The 21,686-nt window shown below is 42.3% G+C and overlaps 1 protein-coding gene across 1 annotated transcript in view; it reads right to left on the bottom strand.

The window, feature by feature from the left end:
• Positions 1–21,686, bottom strand: part of LOC311230926 (extended synaptotagmin-1-like) — an 87,940-nt gene that overhangs the window by 47,623 nt on the left and 18,631 nt on the right. The window contains exons 14-29 of the mRNA XM_084317371.1: positions 20,806–20,877; positions 19,645–19,731; positions 17,892–18,041; positions 17,178–17,294; positions 14,399–14,575; positions 13,397–13,482; positions 13,263–13,311; positions 12,725–12,814; positions 12,537–12,632; positions 9,797–9,868; positions 8,979–9,065; positions 8,725–8,871; positions 8,288–8,394; positions 5,969–6,155; positions 3,065–3,241; positions 2,301–2,383 (exon numbers count right to left, since the gene is read on the bottom strand). Of these exons, the coding sequence (XP_084173497.1) occupies positions 2,301–2,383; positions 3,065–3,241; positions 5,969–6,155; positions 8,288–8,394; positions 8,725–8,871; positions 8,979–9,065; positions 9,797–9,868; positions 12,537–12,632; positions 12,725–12,814; positions 13,263–13,311; positions 13,397–13,482; positions 14,399–14,575; positions 17,178–17,294; positions 17,892–18,041; positions 19,645–19,731; positions 20,806–20,877 (1,784 nt within the window). The remainder of the gene's footprint in view (positions 1–2,300; positions 2,384–3,064; positions 3,242–5,968; positions 6,156–8,287; positions 8,395–8,724; positions 8,872–8,978; positions 9,066–9,796; positions 9,869–12,536; positions 12,633–12,724; positions 12,815–13,262; positions 13,312–13,396; positions 13,483–14,398; positions 14,576–17,177; positions 17,295–17,891; positions 18,042–19,644; positions 19,732–20,805; positions 20,878–21,686) is intronic.

The raw sequence follows: 21,686 nt of genomic DNA, 5'->3' as shown, positions 1-21,686 counted from the left end.
ACTCATTATCAACATTGTTTGTACTTGATTTGTTCATCATTAAATAATGTTGTTTAATGTGTAGTAACACATTTGTAGATGCTTTGAAAAATGGATATGAAAAAACTACTATAGTGTATCTCCATTTATTTTTCATGTTCAACAAATGATTTGTTAAGACATTCATAAAACATTTATAAATCATTTGCAGATGCTATCGTGGGGGCCAATCTAAAGTGAAGCCTATTCATCATTAACAAGTGTCTAATACAGTTAATTATTTGTTAACTTTTTCATCACATGTTACAAATGTTGTAGGCAGCTTTCGGATACACCCTTCTTTGTGACATCAAACAGTGACAGAATTAGGACTAAAGATAAATGCAATTTTATTAACATAAAATACATGTACATGACATAGTGTAACATCGGGGGGCACTAGGACCCAGGAGTACCCTGGCCAGGTAGAGTATCTAGAGAGGAAGTCTCACGCGAGCGAGACTTGACGTCACGTGTGTTGCACTGTTGCCGTCAGTTATCCGTGCTGCGTCTATACTTTCGCTTTTAATAAGGTATGAGAAGGTTAAACACCTTTTTTGTTGGTAAATCTATTCCATCATTTCCGACCTACAAACAACTCTTATATGTTGTGTAGACGTTCGTGTAGATGTGGTGGCCGCTAACGTTACATTTGGTCCTAATGTGCGCTCAGTGTGCTCAGTGATAATGATGACACGACACAAATAATTTTTACTCTTGTGTGTCGTGTCGTCATCACATACATACTGAGCACTGAGCACACATTAGGAACAAATGTAACGTTAGCGGCCACCACATCTACACGAACGTCTACACAACATATAATAGTTGTTTGTAGGTCGGAAATGATGGAATAGATTTACCAACAAAAAAAGGTGTTTAACCTGCTCATACCTGAAAAGCGAAAGTATAGACGCAGCACGGATAACTTTATTAACTTGTGCTTCCATTCAAACAGACGGCAACACACGTGACGTCAAGTCTCGCTCGCGTGAGACTTCCTCTCTAGATACTCTTCAATACCTGGCCAGGGTACTCCTGGGTCCTAGTGCCCCCCGACGTTACACTATGTCATGTACATGTATTTTATATGTTAATAAAATTGCATTTATCTTTAGTCCTAATTCTGTCACTGTTTGATGTCACAAAGAAGGGTGTATCCGAAAGCTGGCTACAACATTTGTAACATGTGATGAAAAAGTAAACAAATAATTAACTGTATTAGACACTTGTTAATGATGAATAGGCTTCACTTTAGATTGGCCCCCACGATAGCATCTGCAAATGATTTATAAATGTTTTATGAATGTCTTAACAAATCATTTGTTGAACATGAAAAATAAATGGAGATACACTATAGTAGTTTTTTCATATCCATTTTTCAAAGCATCTACAAATGTGTTACTACACATTAAACAACATTATTTAATGATGAACAAATCAAGTACAAACAATGTTGATAATGAGTTATAAATAATGTAGAACTAATCTGTAAATGTTATACAAATATAGTTATAAATTTAATAATCATTTATGAATGTATATAAATGGTTTGTTCATGATTAGTTCATTATCTACAAATACCTTATAAATGTATTATAACAGGGTGTTATTATAAAGTGCTACCTTTATTTCTATTAAAAAATAAATTTGAGGGCGCCCCAGTGGCGAACCACATAGCGCGCTCAGCCGCGGCACGGCCGACCCGGGTTCGATTCCCGAACCCGTCGTTATTTGCCGAATGTCTTCCCCCCACTCTGTCTCCCATTCCTCCTCTCTCTCTCTCTACTGGACTGCCCAGTAGAATAAAGCGATAAACGCTAAAAAATAAATCGTAAAAAAAATATATATATATTGAAGAAAATTGGGCAAGTAATGTACCAGTAATGTACCGGTAACACAGACTACCAGGGCAAGCCTAACACACAGACCCACAGGAACTGTGTTGCTGCGACGGGGCAGCCTACTTTGGTTCCGTAGGGAAAGCAAGCGCCCGGGATGGGAGCCAGACATACAGTACTGAAAACGTGCATCGCTGATTAGTTGATGAAGTGCTTCAAGACAAAAGGAACTGATGCAGGAACTGAGAAATGCAAATCAGTATTTCATCCCTCGATTATTTTTTTGGTTCGGTCAAAGACTGGATTCTTGAGTTTGACCTCATAAGATTAGATAAAATATAGATATTCCTTTATTGATCCCCTCTGGGAAATTCAGGCCTCATAGCGGCATGGGGGAAGGGGGGAGGGGAGGGGAGGTACAGGTATGGGCATGTCTCTCACCTGCCCAGGAAGTCGTCCTTGTCCATGTCCTTATCGTACAGCTCCACCAGAACCTCCGGTCTGGACCGCGAGCTCAGCACCATCTGCAGGAACATCACAACTATGATGGCACTTTTCCCACCGCTGTTACATTCCGAGTAGGCTACAAAACCTTTAGGTATCGTCCAACACCATCAATCTGGTCCTTAACAGTATGGACTTATAGACCGTTAGATTGGAGTCGCAAATGTCTTTGTTTATTTGTTACACATGGCTGCGTGATACTGTATTGGTATAAGTGCATCTCTAATCATAATAACAGAGTTGCTAAAAAATCATCCCAGGTATATGTACTATCAACTTTTTCTTCCTTCCTGTAATCGCGATTGACCTATCTCAAACCCTGCCCTCTTTCCTTGATCCTCCAATTGCAACAGTTGTGATTGGAGGATCAAAATGGTAAATGGTGCATTTATATAGCAGCCTTTTATCCAAAGCGCTTTACAATTTGTTCCTCACATTCATCCATTCACTCACACATTCACACACCGACGGCGGAGGCAACCATGCAAGGTGCCAACCTGCTCATCGGGAGCAATTAGGGGTTAAGTGTCTTGCTCAAGGACACTTCGACACACTGCCCGGTAAGAGAGGGAATCGAAACGGGAACCTTCGGATTACCAGACAACCGCTCTACCTCCTGAGCCACTGTCAAGAAAAGAGGGCGGGGTTTGAAAAAGGTCAATTACTGTAGAGCATTGCAAATAAATACCCTTCCTACCTACCTCATACATCTCGTTCCAAGTTGGGTTGAGATTCGCCTTGATCACGTGACTCTTGAATTTGAACTCCCCGACGCTGATGTTGACGTAGGGGTCGCTCTTCCCTTTCACCATGCCTCCCATCAGGTTGTCCTTGGCGACCAGACGCTGGGCCTCCAGCAGGTGGATCCTCAGCACCCCCTGTAGGACAAAACACTGCTAAACACCACGCAGAACACAAGAAAACACTGCTAAACACCACACAAGAAAACACTGCTAAACACCACGCAGAACACAAGAAAACACTGCTAAACACCACGCAGAACACAGGAAAACACTGCTAAACACCACGCAGAACACAGGAAAACACTGCTAAACACCACGCAGAACACAAGAAAACACTGCTAAACACCACGCAGAACACAAGAAAACACTGCTAAACCATCCCTACATCCCGCCCCGGAGGCTGCGGTCCTCTGACTCCGGTCTCCTCTCCATCCCCACCACCAAGGTTCTATACAACAAGAGGTGCAAATCCAGAGCCTGCAGAATAATGAAAGACACCCACCACCCCAATAACAGCCTGTTCCAGCTGCTGAGGTCAGGCAGACTCCTGCGAACCCCAGCTACTAGGACGGAGAGGCTTAGGCTCAGCTTCTTCCCCCAGGCCATCAGAGCCTTGAACAATGAACATTGAGTGCCACAGAAGTGACAGAACACTGAACTATCCACACACAAGCACACACGAGCACACACACGACACGCACGCTGTGCACGCTCACACACTAGCAGCCACTTTAACACTTTAACACGAGCGGGCACACACTCACGCCGCACACACGCACACTTATGGCCAAGAGGCAAGGCCACTTTAAATTAGTATAACAACAGGAACAGTGTATTGCACTACTAAAGCTACCTAGCATGTCCTATATGCTCTGTAAATACTATGTACAGATACCGAGATGTCACACCATGTTACCTGTTACCTGTTTATTGCACAATGTTGTTTTTTTATTGGATTCTATTATATGTACCACTGTATTGCACATCGTTGCGGGCAAGACCACCCGCATTTCATTGTATACTTGTATGCCGTGACAATTAAAACTCTTGACTTGACTTGACCAACATGCAGACTGTTGGTCCCAGAGCCTTCTCTGTTGCCACACCCACCCTCTGGAACTCACTCCCTCCAAACATCCGTAGTGCTACATCCCTGCACTCTTTCAAATCCCAACTCAAAACCCACCTTTTCACCAAATTTGTAAATGACCCTGATTTCCCCTTTTTTCTTTCGTTTTTTCTTTCTTTCCTTTTGATTAATATTTTGTTGTTACGTTGTTCCCTGTCCCCCTCCCTTAGCTGTTAAGCGCCTTGGGTCTCTTGAAAGGCGCTATATAAATTTAAGATATTATTATTATTATTATTATTATTATTATTATTATTATTATTATTATTATTATTATTATAACACCACGCAGCACACAAAAAAGAGAAAACACTGCTAAAGCTAAACACCACGCAGCGGCAGCACACAAGAAAACACTGCTAAACACCACGCCGCACACAAGAAAACACTGCTAAACACCACGCTGCACACAAGAAAACACTGCTAAACACCACGCTGCACACAAGAAAACACTGCTAAACACCACGCTGCACACAAGAAAACACTGCTAAATACCACGCCGCACACAAGAAAACACTGCTAAACACCACGCAGCGGCAGCACACAAGAAAACACTGCTAAACACCACGCAGAACACAAGAAAACACTGCTAAACACCACACAGAACACAAGAAAACACTGCTAAACACCACGCCGCACACAAGAAAACACTGCTAAACACCACGCTGCACACAAGAAAACACTGCTAAACACCACGCTGCACACAAGAAAACACTGCTAAACACCACGCCGCACACAAGAAAACACTGCTAAACACCACGCAGAACACAAGAAAACACTGCTAAAGCTAAACACCACGCAGAACACAAGAAAACACTGCTAAAGCTAAACACCACGCAGAACACAAGAAAACACTGCTAAACACCACGCAGAACAAAAGAAAACACTGCTAAACACCACACAGAACACAAGAAAACACTGCTAAACACCATGCAGAACACAAGAAAACACTGCTAAACACCATGCAGAACACAAGAAAACACTGCTAAACACCACGCAGAACACAAGAAAACACTGCTAAACACCACGCTGCACACAAGAAAACACTGCTAAACACCACGCAGAACACAAGAAAACACTGCTAAACACCACGGCGCACACAAGAAAACACTGCTAAACACCACGCAGAACACAAGAAAACACTGCTAAACACCACGCAGAACACAAGAAAACACTGCTAAACACCACACAGAACACAAGAAAACACTGCTAAACACCACGCAGAACACAAGAGACTCAGGCACGATACGGGACAAAACACTGCTAAACACCACGCCGCAATTTACAGAGAGTCGAGTAAGTAAGTAAGTAAGTAAGTAAGTAAGTAAGTAAGTAAGTAAGTAAGTAAGTAAGTAAGTAAGTAAGTAAGTAAGTAAGTAAGTAAGTAAGTAAGTAAGTAAGTAAGTAAGTAAGTAAGTAAGTAAGTAAGTAAGTAAGTAAGTAAAGAGTGCAGTGGTTTAGCAGCAGCTAAAAGCATAAACAAACATAATGGTTTTTAGCCGATTCTTAAAAATAGGCAGAGTTGGGCCACATCTAAGATCTTCTGGCAGTTTATTCCAGCTATGTGTGGCATAGTAGCAGAATGCGGCTTCACCGTGTTTTGTTTTGGTCCTAGGAACAGTTAGCAGACCAGTCCCTGATGACCTACTGTAAGAGGTCTAGACTCTTTGTAGTGAAGAAGCAACTCAGAGATGTATTTAGGACCCGACGCATTAAGTGATTCATGGTCATCCTACCTCACTGCCGAAGCTGAGGTCCGGCGAGGTGTGTGGAGCGTGGACGATGGGAGGGCTTAGTGCTTCTTCCACCTCCTCTGGAACCGCCTCCGTCTCCTCCGCCCGGACCACGTGGACCACGGGGACCGGAGCGTCTGTAGCCTTGGCAACGGGAGTGTCCGTGACGGGAGTGTCCACTGAGCTAGACCTGAGAGAAAACATGCACGAGGAAAGGGGGAAAATACCCATTTGATCAGAATCTGAATCTGTATAGGTCTTTATTGCCAAGTAGTTTTCACATACAAGGAATTTGATTTGGTTGTTTTTGGTGCAACGTTAACGGACAGACAATTACAGTAGAATAAAATAATAAAAAGGTGGAATATAAACTAAATTAACATAGAAGCGCACAATAGAATAGAATAGAATAAAATTATAAAATAGGAATAGGCCAGGGTTGTACTCTCAGTGATAGATTTGTTACAGTGTCATTGGGTTAAAGTCTCTGTGTGTTAAAGTCTCTGTGGGTTCAAGTCCCTGTGGGTTAAAGTCCCTGTGGGTTAAAGTCCCTGTGTGTTAAAGTCCCTGTGTGTTAAATTCCCTGTGATCATAAATCACTAAAGCTAGAGATGTGTATCAGTGATAATCAAACCGTAAACAAAGAGGACTATTGCATTGGGATGTTAATATGAAAAACGATGTGATTTAATGTTCTATGACTATGATGTTGTGCAATTTTATGCAAATTTTGCATGCCTGCTTTTTTTTACTGCTGTGAAGCACTTTGAGCTGCGTTTATTGTATGAAAGGTGCTATACAAATACATTATTATTATTATTATTATTATTATTATTATTATTATTATTATTATTATTATTATTATTATTATTATTATTATTATTATTATTATTATTATTATTATTATTATTATTATTATTATTATTATTATTATTATATTATTGTTTGTTGGTATGTGAGTGTCCATCAGTGTCTCTCCAGTCTGCAACTCTGCACTGTTTGTTGGTATGTGAGTGTCTATCAGTGTCTCTCACGTCTGCCCTGTTTGTTGGTATGTGAGTGTCTATCAGTGTCTCTCCTGTCTGCACTGTTTGTTGGTATGTGAGTGTCTATCAGTGTCTCTCCTGTCTGCACTGTTTGTTGGTATGTGAGTGTCTATCAGTGTCTCTCACGTCTGCCCTGTTTGTTGGTATGTGAGTGTCTATCAGTGTCTCTCCTGTCTGCACTGTTTGTTGGTATGTGAGTGTCTATCAGTGTCTCTCCTGTCTGCACTGTTTGTTGGTATGTGAGTGTCTATCAGTGTCTCTCACGTCTGCCCTGTTTGTTGGTATGTGAGTGTCTATCAGTGTCTCTCCTGTCTGCACTGTTTGTTGGTATGTGAGTGTCTATCAGTGTCTCTCCCGTCTGCACTGTTTGTTGGTATGTGAGTGTCTATCAGTGTCTCTCACGTCTGCCCTGTTTGTTGGTATGTGAGTGTCTATCAGTGTCTCTCACGTCTGCCCTGTTTGTTGGTATGTGAGTGTCTATCAGTGTCTCTCCTGTCTGCACTGTTTGTTGGTATGTGAGTGTCTATCAGTGTCTCTCCTGTCTGCACTGTTTGTTGGTATGTGAGTGTCTATCAGTGTCTCTCACGTCTGCCCTGTTTGTTGGTATGTGAGTGTCTATCAGTGTCTCTCCTGTCTGCACTGTTTGTTGGTATGTGAGTGTCTATCAGTGTCTCTCCTGTCTGCACTGTTTGTTGGTATGTGAGTGTCTATCAGTGTCTCTCACGTCTGCCCTGTTTGTTGGTATGTGAGTGTCTATCAGTGTCTCTCCTGTCTGCACTGTTTGTTGGTATGTGAGTGTCTATCAGTGTCTCTCCCGTCTGCACTGTTTGTTGGTATGTGAGTGTCTATCAGTGTCTCTCACGTCTGCCCTGTTTGTTGGTATGTGAGTGTCTATCAGTGTCTCTCCTGTCTGCCCTGTTTGTTGGTATGTGAGTGTCTATCAGTGTCTCTCCTGTCTGCACTGTTTGTTGGTATGTGAGTGTCTATCAGTGTCTCTCCTGTCTGCACTGTTTGTTGGTATGTGAGTGTCTATCAGTGTCTCTCCCGTCTGCACTGTTTGTTGATATGTCAGTGTCTATCAGTGTCTCTCCTGTCTGCACTGTTTGTTGGTATGTGAGTGTCTATCAGTGTCTCTCACGTCTGCCCTGTTTGTTGGTATGTGAGTGTCTATCAGTGTCTCTCCCGTCTGCCCTGTTTGTTGGTATGTGAGTGTCTATCAGTGTCTCTCCCGTCTGCCCTGTTTGTTGATATGTCAGTGTCTATCAGTGTCTCTCACGTCTGCACTCTGCTCGTCTCTAGTCTTGGTGGAGCGACGAGGGGCTCGGGGGCTGCGGGCGGCTTGGGCTTGTCCACGGCACCGGGACACTTGGTAGGGATCAGCATCTGTAGTTGAACAACGGAGTCAGTGATTGGCTACTGTATAGAAGCAGTACAGTCACATCACCTGATGGACCAGGTGTGTGAGCCTCATCATCAGAAACACAACGGGCCTGAAGCACCTCTTTACTGCACAGCTACTTTTATAATGGGTGGAGAGAGAGAGAGGAGAGAGGGGGGGGGGGGAGAGAGAGAGAGATAGAGATAGGGGGGGGGAGAGAGAGAGAGAGAGATAGGGGGAGGGAGAGAGAGAGAGAGAGAGAGAGAGAGAGAGAGAGAGAGAGAGAGAGAGAGAGAGAGAGAGAGAGAGAGAGAGAGAGAGAGATTCTCCCGAACCTTAAGTTCAACCCTCAGCAGGATCTGACTGTCAGGTGAGGCTCCGTCCAGATGGACCCACTGATCCAGGACCAGCTGTGGTTCCGTCAACAGCTCTCGGACAGGAACCACCACGGAACCAATGGCCGTGGTCCAGGAGTGAGACAACTGGAAGGAGGACAGGAGTCGGGGTAGATGTCACTCCGTTCTAACTGTACAACAGCGTATGCTTCTACTCTGCTTGAAATAAATACACACTAAAGAAAGCGCCTCACCTTGACTACCAGCATCTCCTCTCTGGGGTCACGAACCAGGAAGTAGAACGCCTCGTGCCACTCTGGGGAAGTGGTGCGATCGCACACCTTCAGAGATACATGTATGTGAGTCAGTCAGTATTACTGATGCATATGCATATCACGCTGTATAATGTGTGCTATGAAAAGTGTCTTATAGCACTGCTGCCTGTACTACATTTTCAAGGGACAGTGTGGATTTTATTTAGTACATAAGGTGGTATGAAATACTTGCCAGTAATGTAATAATAATAATAATAATAATAATAATAATAATAATAATAATAATAATAATAATAATAATAATAATAATAATAATAATAATAATAATAATAATAAACGTTATTTTGTAGAGCACCTTTCATACAAGAATTGCAGCCCAAAGTGCTTCACAGCAGCAATGTAGACATAAAATAGAATTAGCATAAAATTAGACAGGCATAAAGTGAGCAGAGAATTGACTCTAAAAATAGACATAGAAGTAGTATAAAATAGTGCAATAGTGCAGTGCAATAAAATAGCTCTAATTTACTGTACAATAATCATAGTGTGGATGTAATGAGTCTATGTGGCAGAGTGTATTAAAAGGCTGAGGTGAAGAGGTAAGTTTTTAGCTTCCTTTTGAAAATATTGTGTGCTCTAATCTCCCTAATGTCCATAGCTAAGGTGTCCCATAGCTTTGGTGCGTAATTAGCAAATGGCAAATATTTCATACCACTGTATGTGTAAAAAAAGAAAAAGTCTGAACTATCCCTTTAAAGAACAAGAATTTAAAAAGAAATAAAGGTTTGGGATCTTACTGTGGTTTTGTGAGATGCTTTCCCAAGAATCAGCTCTGCTCCCACCTTCGGCTCCTTCCCACTCTTCTTCAGCTGGAGACACAGCAGGGACAACAATTGAAGCCTTGCACTGGAGAACCTTAACTCTTTAATAATCACTAATTGAAGCCTTGCACTGGAGAACCTTAACTCTTATAATCACTAATTGAAGCCTTGCACTGGAGAACCTTAACTCTTATAATCACTAATGCACTGGAGAACCATAACTCTTTAATAATCACTAATGCACTGGAGAAACTTAACTCTGTTTAATAATCACTAATGCACTGGAGAACCTTAACTCTGTTTAATAATCACTAATGCACTGGAGAACCTTAACTCTTTAATAATCACTAATGCACTGGAGAACCTTAACTCTTTAATAATCACTAATGCACTGGAGAACCTTAACTCTGTTTAATAATCACTAATGCACTGGAGAACCATAACTCTTTAATAATCACTAATGCACTGGAGAACCTTAACTCTTTAATAATCACTAATGCACTGGAGAACCTTAACTCTGTTTAATAATCACTAATGCACTGGAGAACCTTAACTCTGTTTAATAATCACTAATGCACTGGAGAACCTTAACTCTTTAATAATCACTAATGCACTGGAGAACCTTAACTCTGTTTAATAATCACTAATGCACTGGAGAACCTTAACTCTTTAATAATCACTAATGCACTGGAGAACCATAACTCTTTAATAATCACTAATGCACTGGAGAACCTTAACTCTGTTTAATAATCACTAATGCACTGGAGAACCTTAACTCTGTTTAATAATCACTAATGCACTGGAGAACCTTAACTCTGTTTAATAATCACTAATGCACTGGAGAACCTTAACTCTGTTTAATAATCACTAATGCACTGGAGAACCTTAACTCTGTTTAATAATCACTAATGCACTGGAGAACCTTAACTCTGTTTAATAATCACTAATGCACTGGAGAACCATAACTCTTTAATAATCACTAATGCACTGGAGAACCTTAACTCTGTTTAATAATCACTAATGCACTGGAGAACCTTAACTCTTTAATAATTACTAATGCACTGGAGAACCTTAACTCTGTTTAATAATCACTAATGCACTGGAGAACCTTAACTCTGTTTAATAATCACTAATGCACTGGAGAACCTTAACTCTGTTTAATAATCACTAATGCACTGGAGAACCTTACCTCTTTAATAATCACTAATTGAAGCCTTTCACTGGAGAACGGTATAACTCTTTAATAATCACTAATGCACTGGAGAACCTTAACTCTTTAATAATCACTAATGCACTGGAGAACCTTAACTCTTTAATAATCACTAATTGAAGCCTTGCACTGAAGAACCATAACTCTGTTTAATAATCACTAATTGAGGGCGGCCGGGTAGCGCAGCGGACTAAGCGTCTGTCTACCACCACAGAGACAGTGGGATCGAATCCAGCTGTGGTGCCTCCGGCTTGGCCGACCGTCCATACTGACACAATTGGCAGTGTTAGCGGGTGGGAAAGCCGGCATGGGTGGGTCCTGGTCGTTGTAAACAGCGACTCCTACAGTTTGGTCGGGGTGCCTGCACAGCAAGGGAAAGATCTAGGAGAGGTAGTGTGACCTTCCACACGTTACACTCTCCCAGTGAGAGTCCGCGCTGCCAGGTGAAAAGAAGCGGTGGGCTGGGTACACATGTGTCGGAGGAAGCATGTGATAGTCTCCACCCTCCCGGACCGACGGTAGGGGGTAGAGTGCGCAACGACCAGGAAGGGGATTGGGAATTGGCATAACGACTAACATTGGGATGGGAGAAAATCGGAAAAAGGAGGAAAAAGATCATTAAAAAATAATCACTAATTGAAGCCTTGCACTGGAGAACCTTAACTCTTTAATAATCACTAATTGAAGCCTTGCACTGGAGAACTGTGCAGTATAACTCTATTTAATAATCACTAATTGAAGCCTTGCATTGGAGAACCATAAAACTCAGTTTTGACATGTTTTGGAACAGCCATGTATTTGCAGTTGTACAGTCAATCCACATCACTTGGGAGTGTGAATGTGATATACTGTACTCAACCTCTACCAACAACGAATGAACACAACACACTAACTACCATGCCAGTCAGGGTACCTTGTGTATACTACACCTTGTGTATATTCTGTTTACTTGTACTCTTACTCATAGTATATAGTCAGATTCAAATACTTTATTGACTATATTTATGTCGTTCTACTATTACCCTGCCCATACCTGTACCTCCCCTCCCCCTTCCCCAATGCTGCTATGATGGAATATCTTATCGTATCTTATGTTATCTTAAATTTTGAAAACCTTGTACGTCTGAAAACTTAAAACTGAGTTGTATTGTATGGTTCCACATTATGCATTTCCTGTAAAAACAGGAAGCTAGGGAGGGACTATTGTCTATTGTCGTGGATATTGATTGGCGTTTACAGTAGCCAATAGCGCTGAATAAGCATTACGGTCAACCCATTAGCTGGCAAGCTAATGTTAGCAACGTACGTGAGCAACGGTATGCAACATTAGTAACGTTAGCTAGCAAGCTAACATTGAACATTTGGGCCGAGTGCTAGCTTAGTTACAATGTGCTGTAAATTCAGGTTCACTTGAGCCTCTCAAACAATTATTCATCTTCCCCAGGAAGTGCATCTTTACAGACCCAGGGACACCTTCCTCCTCCACCAGTAGCACAGCAGACTCACAGGTAGGCTGTCCGCCCGCTCCACGAATACAAAGAGAAGGCCCGCGGAGGGAACCGCCTTGTTTTGGTAGAACTTCCTGGAATTGAACTGTAGCACCTGGAGACGACACAAGAACCAATCAGTGCGGACCTGGATCAACTGCGCCGGCATTGGTGTTCTGATGTGAAATGACTCTGGAAAATACATACCTGGTCCAGTCTGTCCGGTTCTGAGGCCGTCGGAACCCATTCTAGTACCAGGTGAATCCGACCTGATTTCACATCGTTCAGATTGTACCACTGCAGAGGAAATAGTAGAGAGAGAGAGAAAGAGAGAGAGGGAGAGAAAGAGAGAGAGAGAGAGAGAGAGAGAGAGAGAGAGAGAGAGAGAGAGAGAGAGAGATAGCAAATATACAATAATAATGATGGACGTGAAAATAGAGGACACTGAAGTCACAGTTTATGGTTTCATTTATAAGTTGAATGTTCAACTTATAAGTTATACTTATAACTTATAAGTTCAGACTGCACACATTTGTCTGCAGTCTGAACGTAGCCTACTCACTCACAATTATATTAGCAGTAGTTTGAACTAAGTGACACTGAGTGTGTACTGTATGTGTTTCCTTGACTTGTAGTTTGAACTACGTGACACTGAGTGTGTACTGTATGTGTTTAATTGACTTTAACCATGTCCTCAGTATGAACCAAGACATAAACATCTGCCCCACACAGGAAGACATCTCACCTGGTCGGTAAACTGACCCTCAATGATCTCCTTCAGATTGATCTTCAACCTGCATGATAAAACACACGTGATCAGCATGTATCACAAACACTTATTCAGTCGGTCGATTGGAGAGTTCCCTCGAGTGACGCTACCTGCCCATGAAGTCGTCCTTCATGTCCATGTCCCTGTCGAAGATGTCCAGGTGGAAGTCCTGCCCGAGGAGTTGAGTTAGGACCACCTGGGGGGAGAGACATTGATTGATTGATTGATTGATTGATTGATTGATTGATTGATTGATTGATTGATTGATTGATTGATTGAAAACTTTATTAACAGATTGCAGAATGGGTACAATACAGTACGGCTCAATACACACAATTGTTAAGGGGATGCAGACCAGAGAAAGACTTTCGTCTTGTTTACATCAGGGTCCCCCATTTTCAATTCATCAGGACATATATGACATACATGACATACAGATAGACAGTACTGCTACATCTATACATTTATGACATACCAGATTTACAAATACAAAAAGAGTCCAGAAAAGAGTATATACATTTGACGTCAAAACTGTACATTGGGGGAGGTTGGGTAGGTGGGGTTGGGGGGGGGGATGGGGGTTGGGCAGGAGGGGTGGGGGGGGAACACTGTACAACTGTACAAGCAAAACTGTACATTGGAATATTGACAACCATACTTGACATTTACTTGACAGACAGACAGACAGAGAGACAGAGAGAGAGTTAGCACCACCTGGGGGAGGTCAATAATACATCTGAATAGTCACATTCAATAGAGAGAGAGAGAGAGAGAGAGAGAGAGAGAGAGAGAGAGAGAGAGAGAGAGAGAGAGAGAGAGAGAGAGAGAGAGAGAGAGAGAGAGAGAGAGAGAGAGAGAGAGAGAGGGAGAAGAGAGAGACAGAGAGGAGAGATAGATAGAGAGAGACACACAAAGAGAGAGAGATAGAGGGAGAAGAGAGGGGAGAAGAGAGAGAGAGAGAGAGAGAGAGAGAGAGAGAGAGAGAGAGAGAGAGAGAGAGAGAGAGAGAGAGAGAGTGAGAGGGGGGAGAAGAGAGAGGGAGAGAGAGAGAGAGAGAGACAGAGAGGGAGAGACAACCTGGAGCAGTGTTACTGAGGCCAACAGCTCTTTACCTCATACAGCTCATTCCAGGTGGGGTTGAGGTTCCGACTGATGACCTGACTAGTGAACGTTTCGCCGCCGATGTTGATCTTGACGTAGGGGTCGCTCTTCCCCTTCACCATGCCCCCCATCATGTTGTCCTTGGGGACCAGATTCTGACCCTCCAGCAGATGAATCCTGAGCAATCCCTGAGAACAAGAAGAAGAAGAACGTACAGCCATCTGCAGATCTGTTCCCGACGATGCCCCCGATCAAACGGTCTGAGGACCGGTCGACTCAGCGAATAGACCCTGCAGCGTTTAGCCTGCATTAGTGCACAGGTTTTCCTCTGTTTAATTTAACTTCAAACCTTTATTTAACCCTTTCACTACCACACTATAGAATGATGACCCTTTCACTACCACACTACAGACGGTTAACCATCTGTAGTGTGGTAGTGATTGGGTTCACCTTCTGTAGTGTGGTAGTGAAAGGGTTAACCGTTTGTAGTGTGGTAGTGAAAGGGTTAACCGTCTGTAGTGTGGTAGTGAAAGGGTTAACCTTATGTAGTGTGGTAGTGAAAGGTTAACCTTCTGTAGTGTGGTAGTGAAAGGGTTAACCTTCTGTAGTGTGGTAGTGAAAGGTTAACCTTCTGTAGTGTGGTAGTGAAAGGTTAACCTTCTGTAGTGTGGTAGTGAAAGCGTTAACCTGCTGTAGTGTGGTAGTGAAAGTGTTAACCTTCTGTAGTGTGGTAGTGAGAGGGTTAACCTTCTGTAGTGTGGTAGTGAAAGGTTAACCTTCTGTAGTGTGGTAGTGAAAGCGTTAACCTTCTGTAGTGTGGTAGTGAGAGGGTTAACCTTCTGTAGTGTGGTAGTGAAAGGTTAACCTTCTGTAGTGTGGTAGTGAAAGCGTTAACCTGCTGTAGTGTGGTAGTGAAAGCGTTAACCTTCTGTAGTGTGGTAGTTAAAGGTTAACCTTCTGTAGTGTGGTAGTTAAATCGTTAACTCTTTGTAGTGTGGTAGTGAAAGGTTGACCTTCTGTAGTGTGGTAGTTAAAGGTTAACCTTCTGTAGTGTGGTAGTTAAATCGTTAACTCTTTGTAGTGTGGTAGTGAAAGGTTGACCTTCTGTAGTGTGGTAGTGAAAGGGTAAACTCTTTGTAGGGTGGTAGTGAAAGGGTTAACCTTCTGTAGTTTGTTAGTGAAAGGGTTAACCTTCTGTAGTGTGGTAGTGAAAGGCAACTGAGGTTTCCCTCATTTAAAGTCACGTCGTACATACAGAAATTAGCATATAAAAATCACACAGCATATAAAATCTTAACAATAAGACAACAAGACGAGGCAAAAAGCAAGGATAACAAATCAATTAAAACACGTACAACTTGATTGACAAAGGTTGGAGATCAAGGTTTTAAAATAAATTCCATTTCAATAAGGATGTAGTATAAGGAGGTAGCTTACCAATAAGGGACTTAAAAATGAACAAATACCAGTGTCTCTCCTTCAGAGAGGGTCAACAAACCTTCTCATAAAGGACACAGTGACGAGTGCATCACCATTAGTGATGCATCTGAAGGCAGAGTGATTTGATTTATCATGCAAGTCTGAGTGATTTGCCTCCTGGTGTTGCGTCTGCTAATGAGATCTTCTCTTCACATCTGGCCGTCTGCCTTCTGTTACTTCTCTGGCGAAGCTGGGGTGGGGGGGGCTGCACTGTTACGTCTGTGTAGAACCTGGGGTGGTGGGGGCTAGACTGTTACCTCTGAGGAGAACCTGGGGTGGGGGCTAGACTGTTACCTCTGAGGAGAACCTGGGGTGGGGGCTGGACTGTTACCCCTGAGGTGAAGCTGGGGTGGGGGCTGCACTGTTACCTCTGTGTAGAACCTGGGGTGGGGGCTGGACTGTTACCTCTGAGGAGAACCTGGGGTGGGGGCTAGACTGTTACCTCTGTGTAGAACCTGGGGTGGTGGGGGCTGGACTGTTACCTCTGTGGAGAACCTGGGGTGGGGGCTGGACTGTTACCTCTGTGGAGAACCTGGGGTGGGGGCTGGACTGTTACCTCTGTGTAGAACCTGGGGTGGGGGCTGGACTGTTACCTCTGTGTAGAACCTGGGGTGGTGGGGGCTGGACTGTTACCTCTGTGGAGAACCTGGGGTGGGGGCTGGACTGTTACCTCTGTGGAGAACCTGGGGTGGGGGCTGGACTGTTACCTCTGTGGAGAAGCTGGGGTGGGGGCTGGACTGTTACCTCTGTGGAGAACCTGGGGTGGGGGCTGGACTGTTACCTCTGTGGAGAAGCTGGGGGGGGGGGGGGGGGGGCTAGACTGTTACCTCTGTGGAGAAGCTGGGGTGGGGGCTGGACTGTTACCTCTGTGGAGAACCTGGGGTGGGGGCTGGACTGTTACATCTGAGGTGAAGCTGGGGTGGGGGCTGGACTGTTACCCCTGAGGTGAAGCTGGGGTGGGGGCTGGACTGTTACCTCTGTGGAGAACCTGGGGTGGGGGCTGGACTGTTACATCTGAGGTGAAGCTGGGGTGGGGGCTAGACTGTTACCCCTGAGGTGAAGCTGGGGTGGGGGCTGGACTGTTACCTCTGTGGAGAACCTGGGGTGGGGGCTGGACTGTTACATCTGAGGTGAAGCTGGGGTGGGGGCTAGACTGTTACCCCTGAGGTGAAGCTGGGGTGGGGGCTGGACTGTTACCCCTGAGGTGAAGCTGGGGGGGGGGGGGCTAGACTGTTACCCCTGAGGTGAAGCTGGGGTGGGGGCTAGACTGTTACCCCTGAGGTGAAGCTGGGGTGGGGGCTGGACTGTTACCTCTGTGGCGAAGCTGGGGTGGGGGCTGGACTGCTGAGGCAGCTGCTTGGACATCTCCGCCTTCAGGGTGGAGGCCGCGATGGCTTCAGTGGCTGCGTCCTCATCTAACCACAGCACCTGAGATGTGGAGATGAAGAGAGATAAGGACAGGAGGAAGGAAAGGATTTGTGACAAATAGACGTTTTTTTTTTATAATAACTAAAAAAGAAAATTGTGCTGTATATACATTTATATATTTATATTTAGCGCATACATGTATATCCATATCTGTCTGAATATACCTGCTAATCCTTCTATATACCTACTTATACACCTGCATATAACCAATATAACTCTGTATGACAGCATGTACAATAATGCTGTATATGCCATATAGTATATATAGATTTATTATTATTATTATTATTATTATTATTATTATTATTATTATCGTATATATATATATATTTATCCGCATCTGTCTGTACATACCTGCATATAATTATTTGTACATATCAGTAGATACTATATCTATATCTGTATATATCCCATTACCTACTCTTACTAGTTACGCTGCTGGCCAGTATGACTTACTGTACTACCATAGTGTCTTTATACCTCTATCACTGTACATATTAATGCTACAACTCTGTACATACATCTGATCAGCAGCTCAAATTGTCTTTCGAGTTGAACTAAAGGTTTGATGATGATGATGATGATGATATTCTTTACCCGCAGCACTGTCTTGATATAGATGCGGCTGGCAGGTCCAGAGTGGTCCAGTTGGAACCACTGGTCCAGAGACAGGTCGGGGCTGGACAGCAGGCGGGACAGAGGGATGGACAGACTGCCCAACGTCTGCACGCGGTCCACATCCTTCACCTGATCCAGAGAAGACCATCAAAACTATTGAACGCTTTGCACTGAAGAACCACATAACTAACTCTGTTTTGGAATTATTTGGACAGCCCATGTATTTGCAGTTGTATGGTCAATCCAAATCACTTGGGAGTGTGAATGTGATATATCACAAGAAAGTACTCGGTCTCAACTATCTCTATGACTGAACACAACACTCCACCATCTTTAGATAATAAAGTACCCCGGCCTCTACTGTCTTTAACTATGAATGAAGACAACATGACTTACCATCTTTAGATAATAAAGTACTCAACCTCTACTGTCTTTAACTATGAATGAACACAACATGACTTACCATCTTTAGATAATAAAGTACTCAACCTCTACTGTCTTTAACTATGAATGAACACAACATGACTTACCATCTTTAAATAATAAAGTACTCAACCTCTACTGTCTTTAACTATGAATGAACACAACACTAACTTACCATCTTTAGATAATAAAGTACTCAACCTCTACTGTCTTTAACTATGAATGAACACAACATGACTCACCATCTTTAGATAATAAAGTACTCAACCTATACTGTCTTTAATTATGAATGAACACAACACTCTAACTTTATTAGCAGAACTATTAGGAACGTCTGACTCTTAACCACCAAAACCTGCACAGACTATAACGTATGACGTGTATATCATGCCAATTAGGGTACAGACCCTCAATTGCACCTTGTGTATAATGTTTATTTTTCTCCTATTTTTATATTCAGAATAAATTCTATTGCTTATATTTATGTTTTTCTTCTATTACCCTGCCCATACCTGTACCTCCCCTCCCCCATGCTGTTATGATGCCCGCTTTTTCCCAAAGGGATCAATAAAGGAACATCTTATCTTATCTTATCTTTAGATAACACTAATAATAACACTTGAAAACATTGTTGTTCTGAAAACATAAAACTGATGTACATGGTTCTACATCTGAGGTACTCAGCTGTGACAGTGAGAAAACAGGTTTACAGTAGGTGGAGTGTTACTACAGGAAGACATTATTAAACATCACTGGTAGATTCAACATAAAAGAAAGACAAAAGAAAACAATTGAAATCAAACCATCAAAATAACTGTGACTGTTAGAAATGTTTAAAAGGCACACACTAAGGCTACGTTCACACTGCAGGCAAAAGCATTTGTGACTCAAATCAGATTTTTTTTTCACGACAGTGTGAACAGCACAAATCACATTGAATCTGATCTTTTCAATTCAGATTCGGGCCACTTTCATAATGGTCCTAAATCAGATCCAGGTCTGATCTTTTGCAATGCGACCTCAGTCTGAACAGTCATGCGACTTTCATGCGACTTCTACATCACTCTAGATTGACGTTTGTCACAATTTATTTTATTGTTCATTTGTGCATGCCGGTCAGTTCAGGAGTGTGTGACCGGTTCACACTGGAATCTGATATTGGCCTCATTTAAGAAATAATGTGAACAGCCAAACAAATTTCTTTTTTATCTGAACAATAAATCAGAATTGAACACTAAAGGCTTGCAGTGTGAACGCAGCCAGAGATCTGTGCAAGGTGTCATTGCTAGATAGGATTGTGAAACGTCACCTGGATGTCAATGTCTTGTTTGCGTGGATCCGGAATGAAGAAGGTGAAGGCTTCCTCCCAGTTTGGTGCGATGGTCGTGTAACAGGTCTAGAGAGGTTGATGCAAACGGTGTGAGATAGTGAAAGTTGAAGCGGAAAGTTGAAGCGGAGACCTAGGTCCATATTCACTGATCTCAAGTCAGCATCAGTCTCTTAGACTGAATCAAGTCTGAATGACACATGGTCCTGGCCACTGACCCCAGACCTGCACTCACTACTCTGGGAAGCTTTGTGAATATGGACCCAGACTTTTTCCACAAAAGGAAGATAAAGGGTATTCTATATTGATTATACTATATCGTATATTGTTCAGATTCAGATTATTTTATTGGCACATCTTTTTTAAATGTACCGTATATACATTCAGAAAAACTTAATGTTTTTCCCGCCTCCTCAACCGTAGTAGATTTGTAAACATAATACACATAAAACATAAAACAATCTATACAAACTATAACTATAAACTATAACTATAACCTATAAACTAAATAAACTATAAATAAACTATAAATAAACTATAAATAAACTATAAAAAATATAAACTAAACATAATACACAACGTATATTCTATCTATACAAACTATAACTATAAACTATAACCATAAACTATATACCGGTACTATAAACTAAAACTATAAATTAAACTATAAACGAAACATAATACACAACAAATATTCTATCTATACAAACTATACAATACAAGGTATATGCAGATACATTTAAAAGAAAAGGAAGAATTATTCTACAGTGTAAGTAGCAGCAGTGTGTGTGTGTGTGTGTGTGTGTGTGTGTGTGTGTGTGTGTGTGTGTGTGTGTGTGTGTGTGTGTGTGTGTGTGTGTGTGTGTGTGTGTGTGTGTGTGTGTGTGTGTGTGTGTGTGTGTGTGTGTGTGTGTGTGCTTGTGTGTGTAATGAGTGTGCTTGTGTGGTGTGTAGACCTTTTCAGCAGAATCCCGTTGCTATAGGGAACAGTTTAGGACCCAAGTGCATTTCCTGTCAGCTACTGTATTAGTAAACACTGCACGAGGAAATAAACCTGGACCCATTTAGAATGTTTATGTTGTAATGTATATATTGTGTTTGAAAAGGTTTAATTAAAGGCTCATACTGCTGCATATACCGTACCTTGCTTTCCCTGGTGAGGTCCTGCACAGACAACTGGACCATGGGGTTAGGCTCCTTGTTCCCTTTCTTCATCTGAAACACAGTTACAAACAGATTCATATCAATGATGTAACATAATTCACATGTTATTAAAGGGGCACTTCGCTGAAAAAACTATTTATTTTGCACAAAATCTCACATACGTATATCCCGAGGCTCTAAACAGTTTTACACACATTCATTTAGTCTGACAATTATTAAGAGTTAATGAGTTTGAATATCTCCTCCTGTGCAGAGGACACTGAGTCATTGTGTTGTGTTACACTGCCATACTGTAACCAACAGTAGAGCCATAGATAGATATTTTTTGCAGAACATGAACTAACAAAGCCACTAGCATTAACAAAGCCTAATGGTAACCCCTAGCAACCATACATAGAAATGGAAGGAAGCAACCAAGTTGGCTGGCTTTAACAGGGGGTACACTGTAAATCTGTAAAAAAATATATATATATATTTTATTCTTATTCGTGACTTTTATTCTGACTACCTAAATGTTTACCGTTTACTGTGAGCGATCTGTAGTGCCGAATTTCCCTCCGGATAAATAAAAGTATTTCTATTCTATTCTATTCTATTCTATAAAACCACTACAGTTTAGCCTCCTCTACATTCCACACAGTCACACAGTCACACAGTCACACATAAAGAATGTCTGGAGGTAAACAACTCGAGGGCTGTCACTTGACCAGCCTCCATCAGCACCAACATGCTGATGAGGTTACTTGGTCCAAAATCTGTGACCAATGCAGTAAAGCAGATTTCAATGTTGTTGACAAGAAAGCTAAATTAATCTGTTGCCATTGTCTGAGCATAATAATGTTAAAAAGAAAAATGACCTT

This window comes from Notolepis coatsorum (genome assembly GCF_963971535.1).
Source record: "Notolepis coatsorum genome assembly, chromosome: 6".
NCBI classification, from domain to species: domain Eukaryota; kingdom Metazoa; phylum Chordata; class Actinopteri; order Aulopiformes; family Paralepididae; genus Notolepis; species Notolepis coatsorum.
This window is presented reverse-complemented; position numbering and strand designations above follow the sequence as displayed.